Below are 20425 nucleotides of genomic sequence, written 5' to 3'. Positions count from 1 at the left end.
ACAGAGTTCAGCAGTGGTGTGATTGGGAAGCCAAAGAAAAAGAGAGAGCAGATAATACTAGAGAAATAATTATGAAGCAGATTTTCTGTCTTAGTAACAATTCCTCTGTAATTAAAATGGCCACCCCAGCCTCAATCTCTATTTCTCATTCAAACTTAAGAATCAAGAGTCTACTCGAGAAGTTAGAAATGAACAGGATTTCACAGAAGTCTCTCTCTCTCTCTTCTCTCTCTCTCTCTCTCTCTCTCTCTCTCTCTCTCTCTCTCACACACACACACACACACACACACACACACACACACACACACCCCTAGAGTCCCATCCTACTAAGAAACTAAACCAAAAGTACATTTGAGAGACTGGCGATGTGGCTCAGTTGGTAGAGAGTGCTGGGCTCGATTCCTAGTACAGTATAAAAACAGGCGTGGTGGCATATGCCTGTAATTTTATCACTTGGGAAGTGGATGAGTTTGAGATCGGCCTGGGTGACATGAGGCTCTTCCTCATTAAATAAATGTATAAAATAAAACAAATAAAACCAATATTTTTGCACTATAATTTAAAATTTTAATTCTGGAACTATCTTTGGTTTTTTTTGTTTGTTTGTTTGTTTGTTTTTCGAGACAGGGTTTCTCTATAATGTTTTGGAGGCTGTCCTGGAACTTGCTCTGTTGACCAGGATGGCCTCGAACTCACAGAGATCCACTTACCTCTGCCTCCCGAGTGCTGGGATTAAAGGCCTGCGCCACCAACGCCTGGCTCTGGAACTATCTTAAATGGGCACCCTTACACTAGTGACTACACACAAATCTTCAAGGGAAGAAATAAAAAAACACATTTGAAGGAGACATAAAAGCTGGAGGGAGCCAAAGGTGCAAGCAGACACTGCAATGTTCTGACATAAAAGACCCTTACCACCAGGGAAATGAGAACACATTATACTTCAGAACCATAGTGCAATGACACATGGTAGTCACAGCTTCAGTTATGAAGACCATAGAGAACTATAGAAGACAATGAGTGTTCCAGCTTGCTTGTTACTGTGGTAAACTCCAGGACCAAATGCAATTGGGGAAGGAAAAGGTTCATCTGGCGTACAGGTCACAGTTCTGGGGAAGCCAAGGCAGGAACTGAAGCAGAGCTTCCCTTGGCCACCTTTTTTTCACACAGCCTAGGATGACCTGCCCATGAGTAACACTGCTCGCTTTGTGTTGGGCCCTCCCACATCAACCGTACCCCATAAGAGGGCTAGAGAAAAGGCTCAGTGGTTAAGAAGGCTCACCAGCTGCTCTCCCAGAGGACCTGGGTTCAATTTCTTGCATCTATGTGCTACATGGTGGCTCACAACCATTTGTAATTCCATTTCCAAAGGACCCAATAATACCCTCTTCAAACCTCTGAGAGCATCAGGCATGAACATGGTGCACAAACATACATTAATCAAAGTATTCATACACATAAAATCTTGCCTGCGTGCGTGCATGTGTGCGTGCGCGTCTCTAAAGCAGCAGTACACTTTAGAAAGTCTGACTTTTCTCATCAGCTGTCTTGTGTTGTTACACGGGGTTAACTTTGGAAGGCAGAGGGCACTGCAGGAGGTGAAAGTGGTGCTTCACAGCCCCTCCTCTAAGCAGTTCTCCCAAGCTGATGACTTATTCGCTGTGTATTCTCAGTTCCCAGCTCAATGCCTAGCATATGTCAGATGCTTAATATCTGCTTGATGAATAAATGAAAATGCCTGCAATCTACAGTCTCAATCTATGCTATGTGCATTCCACCTCGAAGTATAAAAAGGAATCCAAAAAATGAAGGACCATCCATAATGACAATTCCTTGGTCTTCTTGATAAGTGAATTTGGGCACAGAGAACCCTAGGAGAGACAGTCTGTTAGAGAAAACCCAATTATGCCGAGGAACATATGTTGCCCTGAGGCCTCTGCTGCCATAACAACATCATGTAACTATAACTACAGCCCTGGAGGGCCCTGGCCCCGTCAAATATGGAAAAGGATGTCTTCATCATAAGACAGCTTTGTGCTCGGATGACTTCCCTGGAGGGCTTGGATCAGGGAAGGGAGATAAATTAAGTGGCAGAAAAGGGGGGATGGAGGTCAGGAGAGAAGAACTGCTCTAAAGCAGCATAATGATTTTTTTAAAGCAATTTTCAAAACGTGGTTATTTGACTGTTTAGCTTTGGTAGTTATTTATAACCCCAGCTGGAGAGGCGGGAAGCTGTGCTGGCGCCTCCTGGGATCTATCCAATAACTTCCCCCAGGGTGGGCTGAGAGTGGGGACTAAGGATGATACAAGAACCAACTTACCCAGTGATTAGAACATTAAGAGAAGCTCCAGGCCATATCCAGAAGGGGAAAGAAAGGCCCACCACTGACTCATTTTTGTTTTTATTCTTTTGTTAAGACAGGGTCTGTCTAGCTCTTGATGACCTGGAACTCCATGTAGACAAGGCTGGCCTCCAACTGCTTGCATCTGCCTGCTGGTGCTGGTATTAAAGGTATGAAGTACAACAACTTGCTATCCCCACCACAAAGCCCTCTCCCCTTTCAACTGTGTCTTGCTATGTTAAGTCTGGCAAATCTGGAACTTACTGTGTAGATCAGGCTGGCCTTGAATTTGCAGTGATCTGAACTTGTCTGTGCGTTGAGATTGCTGGCATTAGAGGTGTGCTCCACCAAGCCAGACTGACCCTATTATTAAGGCAGATGTAAAGAAAAAAAGTTTTAATATGAATTATGGTGACATCAGCAACCTCTGAGATTCTCTTAAAGGGATGGAGGATAGATCAACACTTTTAGCTAGAAGTTAAAGATGAGATGGGTCTAGTTACAGTAGCATTGTCTCGAAAAGGTTCTCTTACTTTACAAGACAGTATCTGCACACAGAGGGGATATCTTCTCCCTAATCCTGCCAAGATATACACCTGGTCAGAGAAGAGAGGATGACTAGTTATTTGCAAGTCTTTCTTAGCTAGTCATCCGTGGCAGTGGGGTCAGGAACATTGAATTCTGCACTACTCCATTTACTGAGTTCCTTAGACGGCAAGCAGCAAGAGTGAAGCTGGAGACTAGGACCAGCCAAAGTTCCCAGCTTTTAGGAACTGGAAGGTTTCTGAAGCAGGCAATGAACAAGTACACTTGTATTTGAAATAAGGTACCTATCGTTTTACTGGCAGAGAACTTTTTTTTTCTCTTTGAACTACTTTTAATAAAATCACTTTGTTGTAATGCACTCACAAATAAAACATCACACAGCTAGACTAAGGAAGCTGCTCAAACACTTGCTGGGTCCCAAACTCTCTCTCAAGCTCAGTGAGCTTCCACAGTTGGAAAGGCTATTCAGAAGCACTGAAAGTGGGCTCAAGATTTTACATTTTCACTATCAGATACATTTTTTATTCACCTGCTCACTGAAAAAGAAAAACTATGATAGAATTGAAACCAGGGAAAAAATTAGCCATATACCCTCTTTCACGACTCCTGTCCTTCCTTGTCACCTAATATTACCCTTTGTTGGTAGATTTTAAAGGAAACCCAGGAACTTTTTAGGGCACTCAGAAATGTTAACTGAGGAAACAAGATACAGATACAAGTAAAACAATATAAAAGGTGCGTCTTTGGCTAAGGAGACTGCAACATCATTTTAACTAATCTACTTTGGGCTTCCCTGCCACTGTGATCATTCCTGTAAAAGCTGTCAGAAGTAAATCTCTAAAACGCAAGTCTGATCATGGGACTTCTCTGCGTAAATAGCTCAGTACCAGCCCACTACCTCCAATCCAGTCTCCCGACCAAGGCATAGAAAATTCTGCATGAATTGGTTCCCAGCACCATTTTGGCAAACATCTCACTCCCTCTTGCCAAGTAAGTTACCCCAAACATGATGCTTGCTCCACACCTCACTTCTGAACATGATGTACTCTTTGCATGGAAAGTCCCTATGTTCTGTGTCATTCTATTAAATTCCATTTTCACTCACTCTTTTTATGAATCTTCTCCTAAAGTTTCAAGACGAAATACTCCACCCAATTCTCTGTAGCCAGTGGAGCTTCCCTATCCTTCTATTTTTTCATTCTCCATAGAATTTTAGAACTATGAACCTACTGGCCAGTTTCCTTCACTAGACTCACAGCTCCACTGAGGGAAAATGGTGTTTTCTGCATCTGGGTGTGATGTGATGTCTGCATTAATTGCTGGGTTTTTAAAGCTGAAGAGAACTTAAATAGATAATTGCAATCACTGACACCACGTGAAAATACCAAACATTAGGATGTTGTAGTCATGATTAGGGAGACTACAAACACAAAAGATGTGTTTTGAGTCCTTATTCTATCTCAGGAACTTGCTGAGTATTTCAAAACATTCATTTCCTTTATTGCTTACAACCACTTAGTAAGCTAGCTGGTCATTAGCACTGACAAAGATGAGAAAACTCAGATCAACTTAAAAACTTGTCCAAGAGCAACACAGAAAAAAAAATGATAGAGCTTATTCAAATCTGTATCTGACATCAAAGCCCTGGACTCAATGCTAGTAAAGTTGATGGGTGAGGGGAATAGGAATTTTATTCCTCTGGGCTGTGAAATGAGTGGGGAACAAAATATCTACCACACTTTAAGAGAATGTACAGTAGTCACTGCAAAATAATGTCACTATGCTCTATTACCTTACAAAGAGTACACCAGGACAGGCTTTCTGAAGAAAGAAAAGCATTTATGGAGGGTTGGAAGATGCATCCAGGCAGGAAAACCATATAAAGAATAAAGGCAGGCAGAACAGAAGGGAGTGCTTAGGTGGGCTGCCAGATAAGGACAAGTAGAGGCGTCTGGGTGAAGGATTTGAAACCAACAGTCATAATGAAAATAACTCTTAAAGATTGTAACTGGAGAGAGTGGAAAAAGTAAGATTTAAAAAGAAGAGAGGGAGAAAGGGAGATAGAGAAAAGGAGAGAGAATGAATGCAAGAGAAAATACCTTTAAGAGTCTACTTTCCTTATTCTAAAGACTCCTAGCTGATCTACTTTCAAGAACACTTTTTTTTTTTGCCATATGATCATATTTCTATCCTAGTGGTGTTAGTTTTTTTCATCTTTTCTACAGAGTACATTTTCTTGTTTTAAATTTATTTGGTTTTATTTTATGTGCATTTGTGTGAGGGTGTCAGATCCCCAGGAACTGGAGTTACACACAGTTGTTAGCTTCCATGTGAGTACTGGGAATTGAACCCAGGTCCTCTGGAAGAAAAGCAGTCAGTGCTCTTAACCACTAAGCCATCTCTCCAGCCCCCACAGAATACATTCTCAAAAGATAAGAACCATATCTAAACAAGACTGTAAACTGACAAAAATACTGAACACCTGTAATGATGTAAGTGGTAATAATTATCTGATTGAGTAGCAAGTATTCACTGTGGCTTGAACATGGACTGGGGATTCTAGAAAGGCTGGTACAGAAAATAATACATGTATTTCTCTTCTCTTTTGGCAGAAGGGAGTGTTGTTTTTTGAGACAGTGTCTTGTGTAGCTCAGGCTGCCCTAGAACCATATAGCTGATAACCTAATTAAACTGAATCTCCTACCTTCTGCTCCAAGTACTAGGATTACAGATGTGTAATCAATTTAAAATGATATCATTCAAATACAGTTAGAACATTTAAGAACAGTAATAGCATGGAATTAAACACACAAACGCTCAAAAAATACAGAGGAAGAAATGTGAGCTACTTTCAAAGCAGGTTTTTATGTGCAGTGCAGCTCACATAGATTAGTCAAAGGTTATTTATGCTAAGAACTAAATGTGAGATAGGAAATGCTGCCTGTGTCAACAATGGCTCAAGCTACCCCCAAGGAGTGTGGTTAAGGGTTTGGAATTTTTAACTCTAAAGAGTCCTCTGCTTAGCATATCAATCAGGTGTTTGTATTCTGTTCTTTAACTCTCTCTCCAGAGGTTAGCTGGGCTCAGATTGAAATCCTGATAAGGGGCTTGTGAAATGGTTCCTTGGATAAAGGCACTTGTTCTTTCAGCAAGCCTGGTGACCTGAGTTTGATCCCTGAGACCCCATAAAGGTGACAGGAGAGAATCTACTCCACAAAGTTGTTCTCTGAGCACTAACCCAGTCATGCGTGTACACACACTCGCGCGCGCACACACACGCGCACATGTACACACACACACACACATAAACAAACTTGGAACCAGAATACTAATTTGGTAACTGACCTTGCTTTGATCCCACCAAGTCACTCCTGGCCAAGCCCCAATTCTCTCAAGTCTCCTGAGGTTAAAACTTCAAGGCCTGCTAACCACTTTCCTACTTTTTCTATTTTGAAACATGGTCTGGCTTGGGTGGATCAGGTTAGCCTTGAACTCAGAGATCTGCCTGCCTAAAAAAGCACGCACCGCCACGCCCGCCCGGTTCCAGGCTTTTCTTATGGCTCTTCTGCCAGCCTTTAACCTACTTCCCTTTCCTATGACCTTTTATTATTATTTATTATTTAGATACCCATTCCTCTTTGGGGGCTCCAGTGCCTTTAAAAATGCTACTTCTTTCTCCACCTCTCATCCCTGATTCTTGGCTCCTGCAGTTGGGCTACGGAGGTCCCAGGGACTGAATGGAGTCCAACGCTTCTCCGACTTTGACACATCACCTCCTCGCGCTCTCTCCAGCCACCCAAAGCTCGCAAACCAAAGCAGAAAACTGATAGGCCGGGGGCGTTTCACCGCAGAGCTAAAGTGGGAATTTTTTGGCGCTACGGCATTCGGAGAACGGCTCTGCATCGTCCTGTAACGTGAACGTAACTTACTTGCTGTTCTCTTAACGCAAGGACAGTGTCTCCTCTACCAGACAGGAAACTTCATGACCGACAGAACCCTGCCAATCCTTTATTCAAACCCCATTCACCCCACTGCGGCACACAGAATAGCTTAGAACAGTTCCTTCGGCAAAATGTTTCTTCCCAGCTCGGAGTTTACATGATAAACGGAAACGTCCTTTGATCGACTAGGAGACGAAAGGGTTAAGGCTCGACAACCTGATGGATTCTGAGGTTTTCCTTCCTCCACGCCAGAAATTAAAACGACCAGGAAGGGAGATTTTGCCCAAGGTAAAGATGAAAACGGTTAACTTCAACTGTCAGACGTCTGCCCCCAACAATCATGGCTACCTAATCCCACAAAGGATGCCACACACCTATCTAAAAATGGCTTGTTCAAGGTTTCTCTACCCGTGTCGTTTCCTGCCCAACTCCAAAATGGCGCTCGCGGGCCTCTCTGAAAGTTGCAAGCTTCCCAGTATCCTCTCCGGCCTAAACGTCAGGTGACGCGAGCCTCAGCCGGAAGTGAAGGAAAAAGCGCTTCAGCCCGCGGCGCTTGCGCAGAACGCTTTAGACGCTGAGAGGCAGGAGGCACTTGGGATCGTCCGCAGGGTTTGGGACTGCTACAGAGGCCGCCACGGAGCCCGCCGGAGCCCCCGTTCCTGCCGCTGGTGCTGCCGCCGCCCGAATCGGAACCGTCGGGCTGCAGCCGCCGGCAATGCCGCGAAGGAAGGTGAGAAATGGCAGAGAAGGGCTGGCGGGTTTGAGGCGAGCCGACTGAGCAACGTGACGCAGCTGGCCACGCCTCGCAGTGGTTGGGTTCCAACTTCCCGCTCCCCCAAACCTAGCCTAGCCACCCTGTCTGCTCTCGGTACCAGACAGAAAAAAGTGGGCCCGACCCTGGCCGCGGCCTATGCTTCTAACTATTCCCGCCCTCTGCTTGCCTGGGTCGGAGGTGTTCTTCCTGTTAATTGGTCGCTGAAACGTCTCGAAGCATATTGATTGGATGGTGACGCCGCCTATTTGGGCCCAACGGTCACCTCCCCGCGTGCGTGGGCGGTGTCTGGCCCCGGCCCCGGTGCTCTGCGACTGGCTGTGGCGAACCCTCGCCCTTTTCCTCATTGGCCCAACTTCGCAGTCTGTTCTTGTGGCGGGTGCGATTTAGCAAGGCCTGGATTGGGTCGCACAAGGCTCCGCCCTTCCGGATAGAGATGGCGATAGGTGCAAAGGCGAGTTGCGGAGACCACTTTCCCTTCCAGGCGGGGGGCACAACAGAGCAGAGGAATGGGTGGTGGAAAAACCAGCGCCCACTCCCAAGGGATACCTTGCAGGCCTTTTGCTTTCTCAGACATATTCTTCCACTTATTTCTTCAGTTTGACATTTCCTGGAAAGGGCATTCTGGAAAAATAGCACAAAACTTCGTGGAATTGGAAGGGTCTTTGGAATTTTGAAATCACACAGGAAATGCACGATCCTGTGTGTGGTGCATGCACTTGAGTGTGCAGGCGCGGGGACTGACAGGGTGCCAAGGCCTGAGCTGGACAGCTTCCTCTGTGGCTTTCTTACTCATCCAGAAGCTAGGTTGACTGGCTTCAGTGCTAGGGTTCTAGGCTCGTGCAATTTTTTTTTAATGCGTGCTGGGAATCTGTACTGAGGCTTTTGTGCTAACAGCAGAGCGTGTGCTCTCGTCAGCTAAGCCATCTCCGCAGCCCCGACCTTGCTCTTTGCACTCTACAGTTGAACATAGGATAGCTGAACTGCGTCTAGACTGCTTGTCAAGCAAAGGCAAGCCAGAACTACAGAACAGATGTAATGCAGGTCCACAACTTGCTACAGGTTGGTTGCTAGGGATTCAGGAATTATAAGTGATCACAGTTGAGCGGAGAACACAGGCAAAGAAGTAAGCACAGAAGGCTGCAGTACAGGCTCTGCCTGAAAATTATCTACACTGTAAGAGAGCAGTTAACTCAGGGTTAAGCCAGGTAGAACTGGTGGAAGGTCATGGATTCCCATCTGGGTCATTGAATGAGGTGACCTTAAAGATTGCCTTTTATTTTAGTGATACTCTGTGACTCTGGAGCCTTTCCTCGTTTATGGTCAGATTATGAATGAAATATATGGGTGGATAGGTGGTTGGCATTCTTATTTCTGCAGAAATCATTCTTCATGGAGGCTTTGCAAGTTGAATATTTACATTAATGTCTTTTAAAATGACTGGAGTTGACAGGTTGTGTTTATGACCAGGCAAACCAAATGAAGAGACATACAACATACATACTGGTTATGTTGGAATAGGTCCAGTTTCCTTTTAACATTTTCCAAATAACCAGAGTCCTGGAAAATGTAAATTTTTACAGGGTGTTAATGGCACAAACCATTAATCCCAGCACTTGGGAGGTGAATCTCTCTAGTTCGAGGTACATCTGGTCTACATGCTGAGAGAGATCCTATCACAAAAAGAAAAAGAAGAAATGTAGTGGTACACACATATAGTCCTAACACTCTGGAAGCGGAGGCAGGAGGATCACCATGACTCAAGGAAAACCTGGGCTATGTGGTAAATTCCAGGCTAGCCTGAGCTATGTAGCAAGATCCTGCCTGTCTCAAAACCAACAAAACCTAAATGTAAATATGTTAGTAACTTGTTTGATGGCAAATCTTTCGTAAACTATTCTTAGGCTATTTATTTTTTATATGTCTCATTTAGTGTAACACTACATTTGTATTTGCAATAGAAACATTATTGTGTTTAGTGTGGGGGTTATTTGCAGAATATGTGTTCTTTCTAAAAATCTAAGAATGATTACCTCCAAACATACTTGGCCCTCCTACAGCTTATTGTGTGAATAACAAAATTTTGACCTGGAGCTAGGGTGTAGCTCACTGGTGTGTGGTTAGCGCCTTGAAGCCTGAAGTTCAGTCCCCAGTGCATCCCATTCCCTGCCCCTCGAAGATAAGAACTGAAGTTTGAGGTGTTGTAGTGATTTCAGCAAATTTTCTTCTAGTTCTGGCCTAGAAAAGGGCATAGTTAAGTTCTTAAAAGATAAAAGTAATTGTGGGGCTGGAGAGATGGCTCAGTGGCTAAGAGCACTGACTGCTCTTCCAAAGGACCTGGATTCAATTCCCAGCACCTGCATGGCAGTTCACAACTGTCTAACTCCAGTTATAGGGCACCCCCCCACACACACACACCCTCACATAGATATTCATGCAGGCTAAACACCAATGCACATAAAATAAAGGTAGATACATTTTTAAAAAAATAATCTTAATGACTAATCACTCCTCAGGAGGCTATCTGACAATTATGACTGGGCTGTGAAGTGGGTTTTCTAAAAACTGCCATATGGGGCAGATGGGATGGCTCAGTGGTTCAGAGCACTTGTTGCTCTTTCAAAGCACTTGGGTTCTGTTCCAGTACCCACATGGTGGCTCAAAACCATTTGTGACTTCAGTTCCAGGGGGTTTGACAACCTCCCTTGAACTCTAAGGGCTTGTATGTGATACACAGGCATATAGGCAAAACTGTCATTGAATAAAATCTAATTTTTTTGTTTTTTGATTTTTCGAGACAGGGTTTCTCTGTGGCTTTGGAGGCTGTCCTGGAACTCACTTTATAGACCAGGCTGGCCTCGAACTCACAGAGATCCGCCTGCCTCTGCCTCCCGAGTGCTGGGATTATAGGCGTGCGCCACCAACGCCCGGCAAAATCTAATTTTTTTTAAAACCTGTTTTTCACTACCTGTAAGTCTTTACTATAAATTCCGTTTCCAGCACTTATAACATTTATGTGGAGAAACTTCAAAGACAGGTGGCTAAGAAAATAATTTGTATCTTTTTTCTGCATAAATTCTTTTGGAATTAGAGTTATAAACCCTAACATGTTTATTTAGCGTAATGTTTTTAAAGATCTTTTTGCTTGTTTAATGTTTGTATGTGTATATGTGTGTGTATATAGGTTCATCACAGATATGTAGAGACGCTAACCACACTGCAGGGGCCAGAGGAGCTTGTTGAAGCTCCTAGAACTGGGTTACAGGCAGTTGTGAGTCACTGTGTGGGTTTGGAATCAAACCCAGGTCGTCCGCAAGAGCAGCACATGCTCTTGACCAGGGAGCCATCTCTTCTGCCCCAAGACCATATTTTGAAATGATGTATTTTTGAATGTGGTTTGTTTTTGTTGTTGTTGTTGTGTGTTTTTTGTTTTTGTTTTGAGTCAGGATCTCTTGTAGCTCTAGTTCTAGGTGTTCTGTAACTCATGTAGACCAGGCTGGCCTAGATTTCACATAAATCTTCCTACTTCTGCTGGGATTAAAGGCATGTGCCACCATGTCCAGCTAATGTGATTTTTGTTGATGGAAAGTTTGAACAAAATTTACCCTGAAGTTAAAAGGGGCCCTGCATTAACATTTTATACACTGTCTTGAACTTTTCTTTTTTTAAAAAAGATTAGTTATATTTTCTTAACTCTGTGTATGTATGTATGAGTACAGGTGCCCCAGGAGGTTGGGGGCATTGGTTCCCATGGAGCTGGAGTTGCAGGCAGTTGTGAGCCACCATGTAGGTGCGGGGAATTGAACTCAGGTCCTCAGTCCGAGATGTATACACCCTTAGCCACTGGGCCATCTCTGCTTTTTCTTTTTCTTTTCTTTTTTCTGACATGGCTTTGCTAGCCAGACCATTTTGATTTGGATGTTTTGTTGTTGGGTTAGATGCTTTTATTTCCAATTTGTGCTAATATCTTATGAGAGATCTAATGATTCAGTCTGAATTGTTTCAGAATTAGGGATAATACAGTAAAAATCACTTCTGTCTCCAAGTTGGTTTACTTGTAGGTTATCCCACCAAAGTGTCTGAAATGAAGGATAGTTCCTCTGAGCAGGGAGGGAGATTGTGGTGGAGCCTTTCTTACACTGGAACTTGGTGCTTCAGCCTCACGGTTCATTTTACTTCCAGTGCTGATAGAAACCCGAAGTAAATTCTTCCATGCTAATGTCTGGATCTGTGGTATTACAGAGAAATGCAGGCAGTAGTTCAGATGGAACCGAAGATTCCGATTTTTCTACAGATCTCGAGCACACAGACAGTTCAGAGAGTGATGGCACATCACGACGATCTGCCCGAGTCACCCGCTCTTCGGCCAGGCTAAGTCAGAGTTCTCAAGGTAAAAGTCTTTTTTTTCTCTCACTGTTCCTCACAGTGGACAGATTGATACCGTTTTAATGTGCTAGTTCATAGGGAGATTGGTCTTTTGGCTTTGTGTAGGTGATAGAATGTCAATGTGTAAGGCAAATTCAAAAATACCTGGTCTTCAAAATTATTTCTGTCAGATACCATGCTCTGTGTATAGGCAGTGGCTTGCATAAATGTGAGACATGGGTGTCTTGAGTCTTTTTTTTTTTTTTAAGATTTTATGGTGTTATCAGTTATTATAAGTGGCAAAATGACTTAGGGACCTAGATGCCTATTGAATGTATTAGTGAGGCTTATTGCTTCTAAAAGCACGCTTACTTTAAAATGTAGACTCACATTTGGTAGATATAACAGTGTGTAAATAAATACCCAGAATTTTGCTTTGGTAGTGAAAAAACAAAAGGCGTGTGTTTCAAGGTAAGTGGAAGACTCTAGTGTACTTAGCCATTTGGGCTTATTTGGTGGGTAGCCTTTTGCCCCTCAGTTCTATTCAGTGTGGAAGAAAGGTTTTAGCTAATACACAAAAGTGATTATCAATCTTCAGTGATAGAGTAAATAGAAAACTTATAACATGGGGCTGGGTGTGGTGGTGCATGCCTTGAATCCCAGCACTTTGGAAACAGAGGAGTGCAGATCTCTGAATTCAAGGTCAGCCTGGTCTAATAGAGAGTTCAAAGCTAGGCAGAGATACATACCAAGACTCTGCCCCCCCCCCCAAAAATACCCAAAAGTCTGTTTATGTATGTATTATCTATCTCTGATAGCTATAGGTATATGGGTGGGTGGGTGTGCATGAATGTGCGTGCCCAGATAAATGTGATTTGTTAAGGAATCCTGTGGAAACCCAGAGGTGGGGCAACTGTATTGTTGTATGGTAAGAATCTAGTAGGATTTTACAAATTGAAAGATGCGAAAAATGTTTTAGGTAGAAAGAACCATATATGCAAAGAATCTTAAGGGTTTCTTAGAAACTGTAATTAGCTGTGTCCTAAAGGTTATGGTATTCAAAACAATTAGACACATAAGCTTGGCAACGCCTCCCCCACACTATTATTTTTTTTCCTAGCCATGGAGCTGCACAACTCTTGAGCATCAGCCACAGGATAAGACCACCCTCCCTAATGCCCTCCCTAATGTGAAATTGTGAAATATAGACAGACTTGTGAAAAGAGCCCCTGGAAATATATGGATTTGGGAACCTGGCTCTGTACTCATTTACTGTCTCCTGACAGCTTGAGAATTTCAACTCATATTTCACATATTTTCATACGATGTTGTTGTTTAAAATATTCTTCAGTTTCAGTTTTAAATCTATTTCCTTGTTGGAGATGTGAAAGGTCTATGAAGGCTTCAGAGTAGGTTTCTCTATGGGAAGAACATAAGGGGCTGAAGTGATGGCTCAGCGATTAAGACACTTAGTTGCTCTTTCAGAGGACCTGGGTTCAACTCCCAGCACCCATGTGGTGGCTCATGCCATTAGTAACTCCAGGGAATCCAATGCCCTTTTCTGCTCATACACACAAAAATAAAGCTTAAAAAAACCTCACACGAGGCAGAGGCAGGCGGATCTCTGTGAGTTCGAGACCAGCCTGGACTACCAAGCGAGTTCCAGGACAGCCTCCAAAGCCACAGAGAAACCCTGTCTCGAAAAACCAAAAAAAAAAAAAAAAAAAACCTCACACACACACATGCCAGGCGGTGGTGGCGCACGCCTTTAATCCCAGCACTCAAACTCAGAGACCAGCCTGGTCTACAAGAGCTAGTTCCAGGACAGCCTCCAAAGCCACAGAGAAACCCTGTCTCGAAAAACAAAACAAAACACACACATAAAACACACACACTCACAAAACCAAACTTATATAATCTTCTTTTGTTTTGTTAGGTAGCCCAGGCTGGCCTGCAAGTTACTATCATTCTGCCTCAGACTCCAAAGTACTAGGAATACTTAGGTCACTGGGTCTGTCTTAAAAATTTTTGTACATTTAGAATCCATTGTGACTTCAAATAAGAATATAAGGGTAATCAGAAAGAATAAGTATCCCCCATACAGTATTTATGTATTATTCTGTTTTAGGATATCTGTATTATGATGGGTTGCAACAAGGGAATAGGTAATGTAGTTAATACTGGTAAAGAGCTTTCCTCACAATAAGCTTGAGTAGTATGTTGCTTCTCTCTCTCTCTCTCTCTCTCTCTCTCTCTCTCTCTCTCTCTCTCTCTCTCTCTCTCTCCCTCTCTCCCTCCTTCCTCTCTCACCTTCACTAGAGAACCTAAATTCCCATGTTCTGTTATTATATTGTTACACCAGAGCTAAACTCTTTTGTCATGTGTTATTTAGTGAGATCGATATATTCTAAGAACTTTTTGGTTTTGTGAAATATGAGAAGGAACTGCACTTTTATTAATCATGTGAATGGGAATAAAATGTTTATTTATTTTTCTTTTTTCCTTTATCTTATGACCTTTTAAAACTGGGATCAGACTCCAGCCCTGTTCGAAATTTGCCATCTTTTGGCACTGAGGAGCCCGCCTATTCTACCAGAAGAGTGACCCGTAGTCAGCAGCAGCCCAACCCAGTGACTCCAAAAAAGTACCCTCTTCGGCAGACTCGCTCATCTGGCTCTGAAACAGAACAGGTGGTTGATTTTTCAGATAGAGGTAAGTGGGCATGTATGACCTGTTTGTCAGAGGATCTGGTCAGTTTTCTTTTAAGGAAGGCTTTGGCACTGCAGACAGATACTGTCAGACACTGTTTACCTGATTCCTTTTTGTTTGCTTGTTTGGGGTTTGTGGTTTATAAAACAGGGTTTGAAGTACATATCCTCAAACCTGTGATCCTCCTACCTCAACTTCCAGAGTTGCTGGAACTACAGATGTGTGCCACCATGCTCAATTTATCTAATTTCTTATTGTCTTGCACAGTCTATTTTGAATGCTAGTGTTAAAGTCCAAGCAACTGGAGTGAATTAGATTGGATGTATAATTGGGAAAAGAAGGTAGAGCCTCCTGAACCCCAACATGAAGAAGGTGTGACCCAGATTTTATTAGAGCTGTGACTACTAGTCCAGACTGTTGACTAGAAGAGACTTTGGGAATAGGCAGTGGTAAGTTACTGACCACTGTGACCCTGTAGTTGAAGAGCCTTAGAGCAGGAGGCCTTAGGAGAGATCTATAAGCTACTGAGGTTCTTCAACCCAGGCAACATGGTTGGTTGGTTTGCACAGTTTCAAATGGTTCGCCCAGTTTCAGATTTCTTTTTTAAACTCTTGGAAGTACAAAAATTTTCATATAAAAATCTGTACTAATTTTTAAATTTCCGTTTAAATTAAGGTGTATTGATGTTTGGTCTGCACGTAAGCTTGTGAACCACATTTATGCCTGGTACCCATGGAAGTCAGGAAAGGGCATAAGATCCCTTGGGATGGGAGTTAAAATTGTGGGTTCCTGTGTGGGTGCTGGTAATGAAACCCAGGTAGGTCCTCTGAAGAATAGCCCCAGTGATCTTAACCAATGAGTCATCTTTCCAGCCCCAATACTTAATACTTGTTATTTGTTTTGTTGTTTTGTTTGAAACAGGATCTCTATGTAGCCCTGGATATCCTAGAATTCACTATCTAGATCAGGCTGACTTTGAAATCACAGATCAATAGTTAAAATTAATTTTTATTTATTTGTTTTTTTTTTTTCCCGAGACAGGGTTTCTCTGTACTCTGTATTGTTTTGGAGGCTGTCCTGGAATTCGCTCTGTAGACCAGGCTGCCTCTGCCTCCCAGTGCTGGGATTAAAGCGCCACCACCGACCGGCCAATAGTTAAATTTTAAAACAGGAAAGATCTGGAAATATTGGGTGGCCATTTATCCACAGTAATTATTATCTGGAGCTGAATAGTAGTTGTCACCTTTGGATAGACAATGAGATTGTTTGGCCATGTCCAACCCTGTAGTAATCTGGATTGTAATCCTTGATTTACAGATGTGTTGGTGCACCCCTTTAATCCTAGCCCTCGGGAGGCAGAGGCAGACAGATCTCTGTGAGTTCGAGGCCAGCCTGGTCTACAAGAACTAGTTCCAGGACAACCTCCAAAGCCACAGAGAAACCCTGTCTCGAAAAACCAAAAGAAAAAAAAGGAAAAAAAAAGAGTGAAGTTTCTGGGGCCAGAGACATGGTTCAGTTGTCAAGACCATGTACTGCTCTTTTTTTTTTTTTGCCACAAGGGGGGGTCTCTCTACATATCCCTGGCTGTCTTGAAACTCACTATGTAGACCAGGCTGGCCTTAAGCTCCCAGAGCTCTGAATGCCTTTGCTTCCCAAGTGCCACCACACACAACACAAACAGTGCTTGCTCTTATAGAGAATCTGTGTTAGGTTCCCAACATACATGTCTGGTGGCTCACAACTGCCTGTAACACCAACTCTAGGACATCTAACACCCTGTCTGGCCTCTGCCAGCATCTACATTTTGCCCACATACACATAATTAAAAATAAAATCTTTAAAAGAAAAAGAAGAGTATAGTATCTTTAAATTGCAGCATTTGGGAGGTAGACGCAGGTGGATCCCTATGTGTTTAGGGCCATCTTGCTCTACATAGAAAGTTCCAGGCTGACCGGGGATAAATAGTGAGATTCTGTCTTTTTTAAAGAAAAAAAGAAAAAAGTATGAATTTCAAGATGTGAGATCCCAGTAACTTCAGAACCAGACATGTTGGTAATATACACATATGCATTCAGAAAACATTAGTATTAAAAAATTTAAGTTTCGCTGGGCAGTGGTGGCACACGCCTTTCATCCCAGCACTCGGGAGGCAGAGGCAGGTGGATCTCTGTGAGTTCGAGGCCAAGCTGGACCGACAGCCTCCAAAACAATACAGAGAAACCTGTCTCGTGAAACCAAAAAAAAAAAAAATTTAAGTTTCATTTCTTTTTTTGTGTGTGTGTGTGTGTGTGGTGTTGATTTTGAGACAGGGTCTTTCTTTTTTTTAAGTTCAGAGGTTTTTTAAAAATATTTTATTTATTTATTGTGTATACAAGCCTTCTGCCTGCAGGCCAGCAGAAGGTACTAGATCTCATTCAAAGTGGTTGTGAGCCACCATGTGGTTACCAGGAATTGAACTCAGGACCTCTGGAAGAACAGTCAGTGCTCTTAACCACTGTCTCCAGCCCTGTCTCCAGCCCAAGACAGGGTCTTTCTATGTAGTCTTGCTTTGTTGTCTAGACTGGCCTTGAACTCCCATAGAGAAAGCCTGCTTCTGCCTCCTGAGTACTGGGATTATAGGAACATACCACCACATCAAGCTTTTTTTTTTTTTTTTTTGTCTTGTGTATCTCCAGGAAGGGAAATGGATTGGTTATTTATTTACTTTTTTTTTCCAGTAAAGAGCATAATATTAACACATTTGGTGAATTTGTAAAATGACAATAAATAGTCTTGTTTTACTACTAAACAATACTTGGAATGGTGAGAACACAGTTTTATCCTACTTGGGTGCTTTTGATAATTTCTCAAAGACTTTATTTATATTCAGTTTTTGATTGCTTAGGAGAAACATAGAGAAGTAACATGTAGTAAGGGAACCCCAAATTTACATTCGGCAGAATGTAAAGTTACACCAAAGTGATGATTTCAATGTCTTATAGCAGATAAGTAAGTAAAAATTACTGGTTAGATCTTGGAGGGCTATAGATGTAGCTCATTTGTAGACTGCTGGCATAGCATGTATAAGGCCTTGATTTTGTTCCCTAGCACTGCAAAAAACTAGGTATGGTGGTACATGCCTGTAAGCTCAGAAGTAGGGCAATACAAGCAGGAGAATCACATATTCAAGGTCATTCTTAGCTACCTAGAGAGTTTGGGCTATGTGATACCTTGTCTTTTAAAAAAAGCTGTAGGTCGCTGGGCGTTGGTGGCACACGCCTGTAATCCCAACACTCAGGAGGCAGAGGCCAGCAGATCTCTGTGAGTTCGAGACCAGTCTGATCTACAGAGCTTGTTCCAGGATGCCTCCAAAGCCACAGAGCAAATCCTGTCTCTGACCCCCCCCCCAAAAAAAAAGCTGTAGAAAAAGACTGCAAAGTTCATAAACTCTTCAATCCAGAGACTCTTCAGGTAAAGGGACCCACTCATCAGCTCTACCAATTGCTTTTCGTTTAGAAACTAAAAATACGGCTGATCATGATGAGTCACCACCTCGAACTCCAACTGGAAATGCACCTTCTTCTGAGTCTGACATAGACATCTCTAGCCCCAATGTGTCTCACGATGAGAGCATTGCCAAGGACATGTCCCTGAAAGACTCAGGCAGCGATCTCTCTCACCGTCCCAAGCGCCGTCGATTTCATGAAAGCTACAATTTCAATATGAAGTGTCCTACGCCAGGCTGCAACTCTCTAGGTGAGTGCCCCAGCTTCGTGACTGTTCTGTGGTACAAGGATTCCATTGTGATCTAGCTTTTCAGACCCTTCAGTGGTTGTGTATTCAGAGCAATCATGAAGGAAAACTGTTCTTGGCCTATTGTCTGTGCATAATAACAGATTTCGTTATAAGAAAGTATAACTGATTAACCGTTCACTTCAATGCGTGCTTTTCCCAGTGAAAAATTCCCACCTGTCCTTAGCAGAAATGAAAATGGAAGACAAGTTCTCCTGAAATGCCTCATCATGACCTGGGCATTGGTGGCACACCTTTAGTCCCAGCACTTGGGAGACAGTGGCAGGTGGAACTCTGTGAGTTCGAGGCCAGCCTGGTCTACAGAGCGAGTTCCAGGACAGGCTCCAAAGCTACACACAGAAACCCTGTCTTGAAAAAAACAACAACAAGAAAAAGAAATGCCTCATCATGAGGCACATGATCCATGCTGATGAAGACTGATTCAGTGTAAGATAAAAACTAATAATGAATTCATGACCACAACTAATAAGGAAACGAGGAAAACAGAGTTCCTAAGAGGCCATACATCTAAGAGCATATGCCTGAGACCTGGCCTTTTAATGACCAGGAGTTTCTAATTCCTGTGGCTTTGTGTAATCAGTTAGTATAAATGACAGAAACTTCTCTGATAAGTGTCTTGTTTTCTCAAGGCTTTCAACTTTTAGTGAGTCACTTTAGGAATTCTTGTAGTGATTTAAAGATTATTTGTACTACTTGAGTGAGCTGAGGGGTAACTCTTGTGATTGAGCCTTTGCCTGAAGTTGGAAGGTGCTGGCTTTTCAATATGGATTTATCTTTATGCTTATACTGTGGTCTATGAAGCATGCCAGCAGTGTTGTTTTTTAAAAGTAAATACTTTTAAACATGCTTTGTTAAAGATACTAGTGATTAGAAGCAGTTGGGAAATTGGTGTCACCAGACTTGCTAAACTACTGCAGCAACCTTCAGTTTGTAAAACATTCAGCCTCTGAAAGCAGGCTTACGAAGTAGTGACACTATACTCGATATGTGGTGTTTAATCAGAGATTAGTTTTTCTCTGTCTTAAGAAATGACCTCATTGCGGCGCACGCCTTTAATCCCAGCACTCGGGAGGCAGAGGCAGGCAGATCTCTGTGAGTTCCAGACCAGCCTGGACTACCAAGCGAGTTCCAGGACAGCCTCCAAAGCCACAGAGAAACCCTGTCTCGAAAAACCAAAAAAAAAAAAGAAATGACCTCATAGCCAGGTGTTGGTGACACACACCTTTAATCCTAGCACTCAGGAGGCAGAGGCAGGTGGATCTCTGTGAGTTTGAGGCCAGCCTGGTCTACAGAGCGAGTTCCAGAACAGCCTCCAAAACAATGCAGAGAAAACCTGTCTCAAAAAACCAAAAAAGAGAGAGAAGGGGAGAGGGGGAGAGAGAGAGAGAGAGAGAGAAGAAATGACCTCATAGTGCTTAATTTGTACAGAGACTCAATACACTCAACATATATGTGATGGTTGCTAGTGTAACTTGGATGCTGCTTCACTGTAAACTTTTTTATTAAACAGAAAGACTGAAATAAGAATGAGCTGGTAGAAAAAGAAACAAAACAAACAAAAAAAGAATGAGCTAGTATGGTGGCAAGTGCCTTAACTTCAGCACTCGGGAGGCCTAGGTAGAAGGTGGTTGAGTTCAAGCCTGGTCTGGGCTGTCTAGTGTGACTGTCTCTAAATAAATAAGAAAATGATGGAAAATATAATGCTCTAAACCAATAACATAGTTGCTAATGTTGTTAGTCATTATGTGCTGTGTATATCAGTGTGACCACAAATACATGAGCTGTGCATCCAACTTTATAGTTGTAGCAGCCACAATATCATAAACTGATAGGAACTTTTCAGTCTCACTATAATATTATGGAGCCCTCATTTGTATGATCTGCTGTTTTTGTTTTTAGAGGCCCATTGTTTACTGAAACATTAAGTAGTGTGTGACTGTAACGGTGTGCCTCTCTAT

At 42.7% G+C, this 20425-nt stretch overlaps 1 protein-coding gene across 2 annotated transcripts in view; it reads left to right on the top strand.

Annotated features, from left to right (window-relative positions):
• The first annotated feature begins 6891 nt into the window (after positions 1-6891).
• Positions 6892-20425, top strand: part of Kat7 (lysine acetyltransferase 7) — a 37824-nt gene continuing 24290 nt past the window's right edge. For both annotated transcript variants that reach the window (XM_040749542.1, XM_040749540.1), the window contains exons 1-4: positions 6892-7559; positions 11844-11991; positions 14502-14678; positions 18171-18410. In XM_040749542.1, the coding sequence (XP_040605476.1) occupies positions 7545-7559; positions 11844-11991; positions 14502-14678; positions 18171-18410 (580 nt within the window). In that variant the 5' untranslated portion in view covers positions 6892-7544. The remainder of the gene's footprint in view (positions 7560-11843; positions 11992-14501; positions 14679-18170; positions 18411-20425) is intronic.

This window comes from Mesocricetus auratus, unplaced genomic scaffold (genome assembly GCF_017639785.1).
Source record: "Mesocricetus auratus isolate SY011 unplaced genomic scaffold, BCM_Maur_2.0 Super-Scaffold_100007, whole genome shotgun sequence".
Lineage (NCBI taxonomy): Eukaryota > Metazoa > Chordata > Mammalia > Rodentia > Cricetidae > Mesocricetus > Mesocricetus auratus.
The sequence above is the reverse complement of the archived record's forward strand: the minus strand, read 5'-3'. Positions and strand labels throughout refer to the sequence as shown.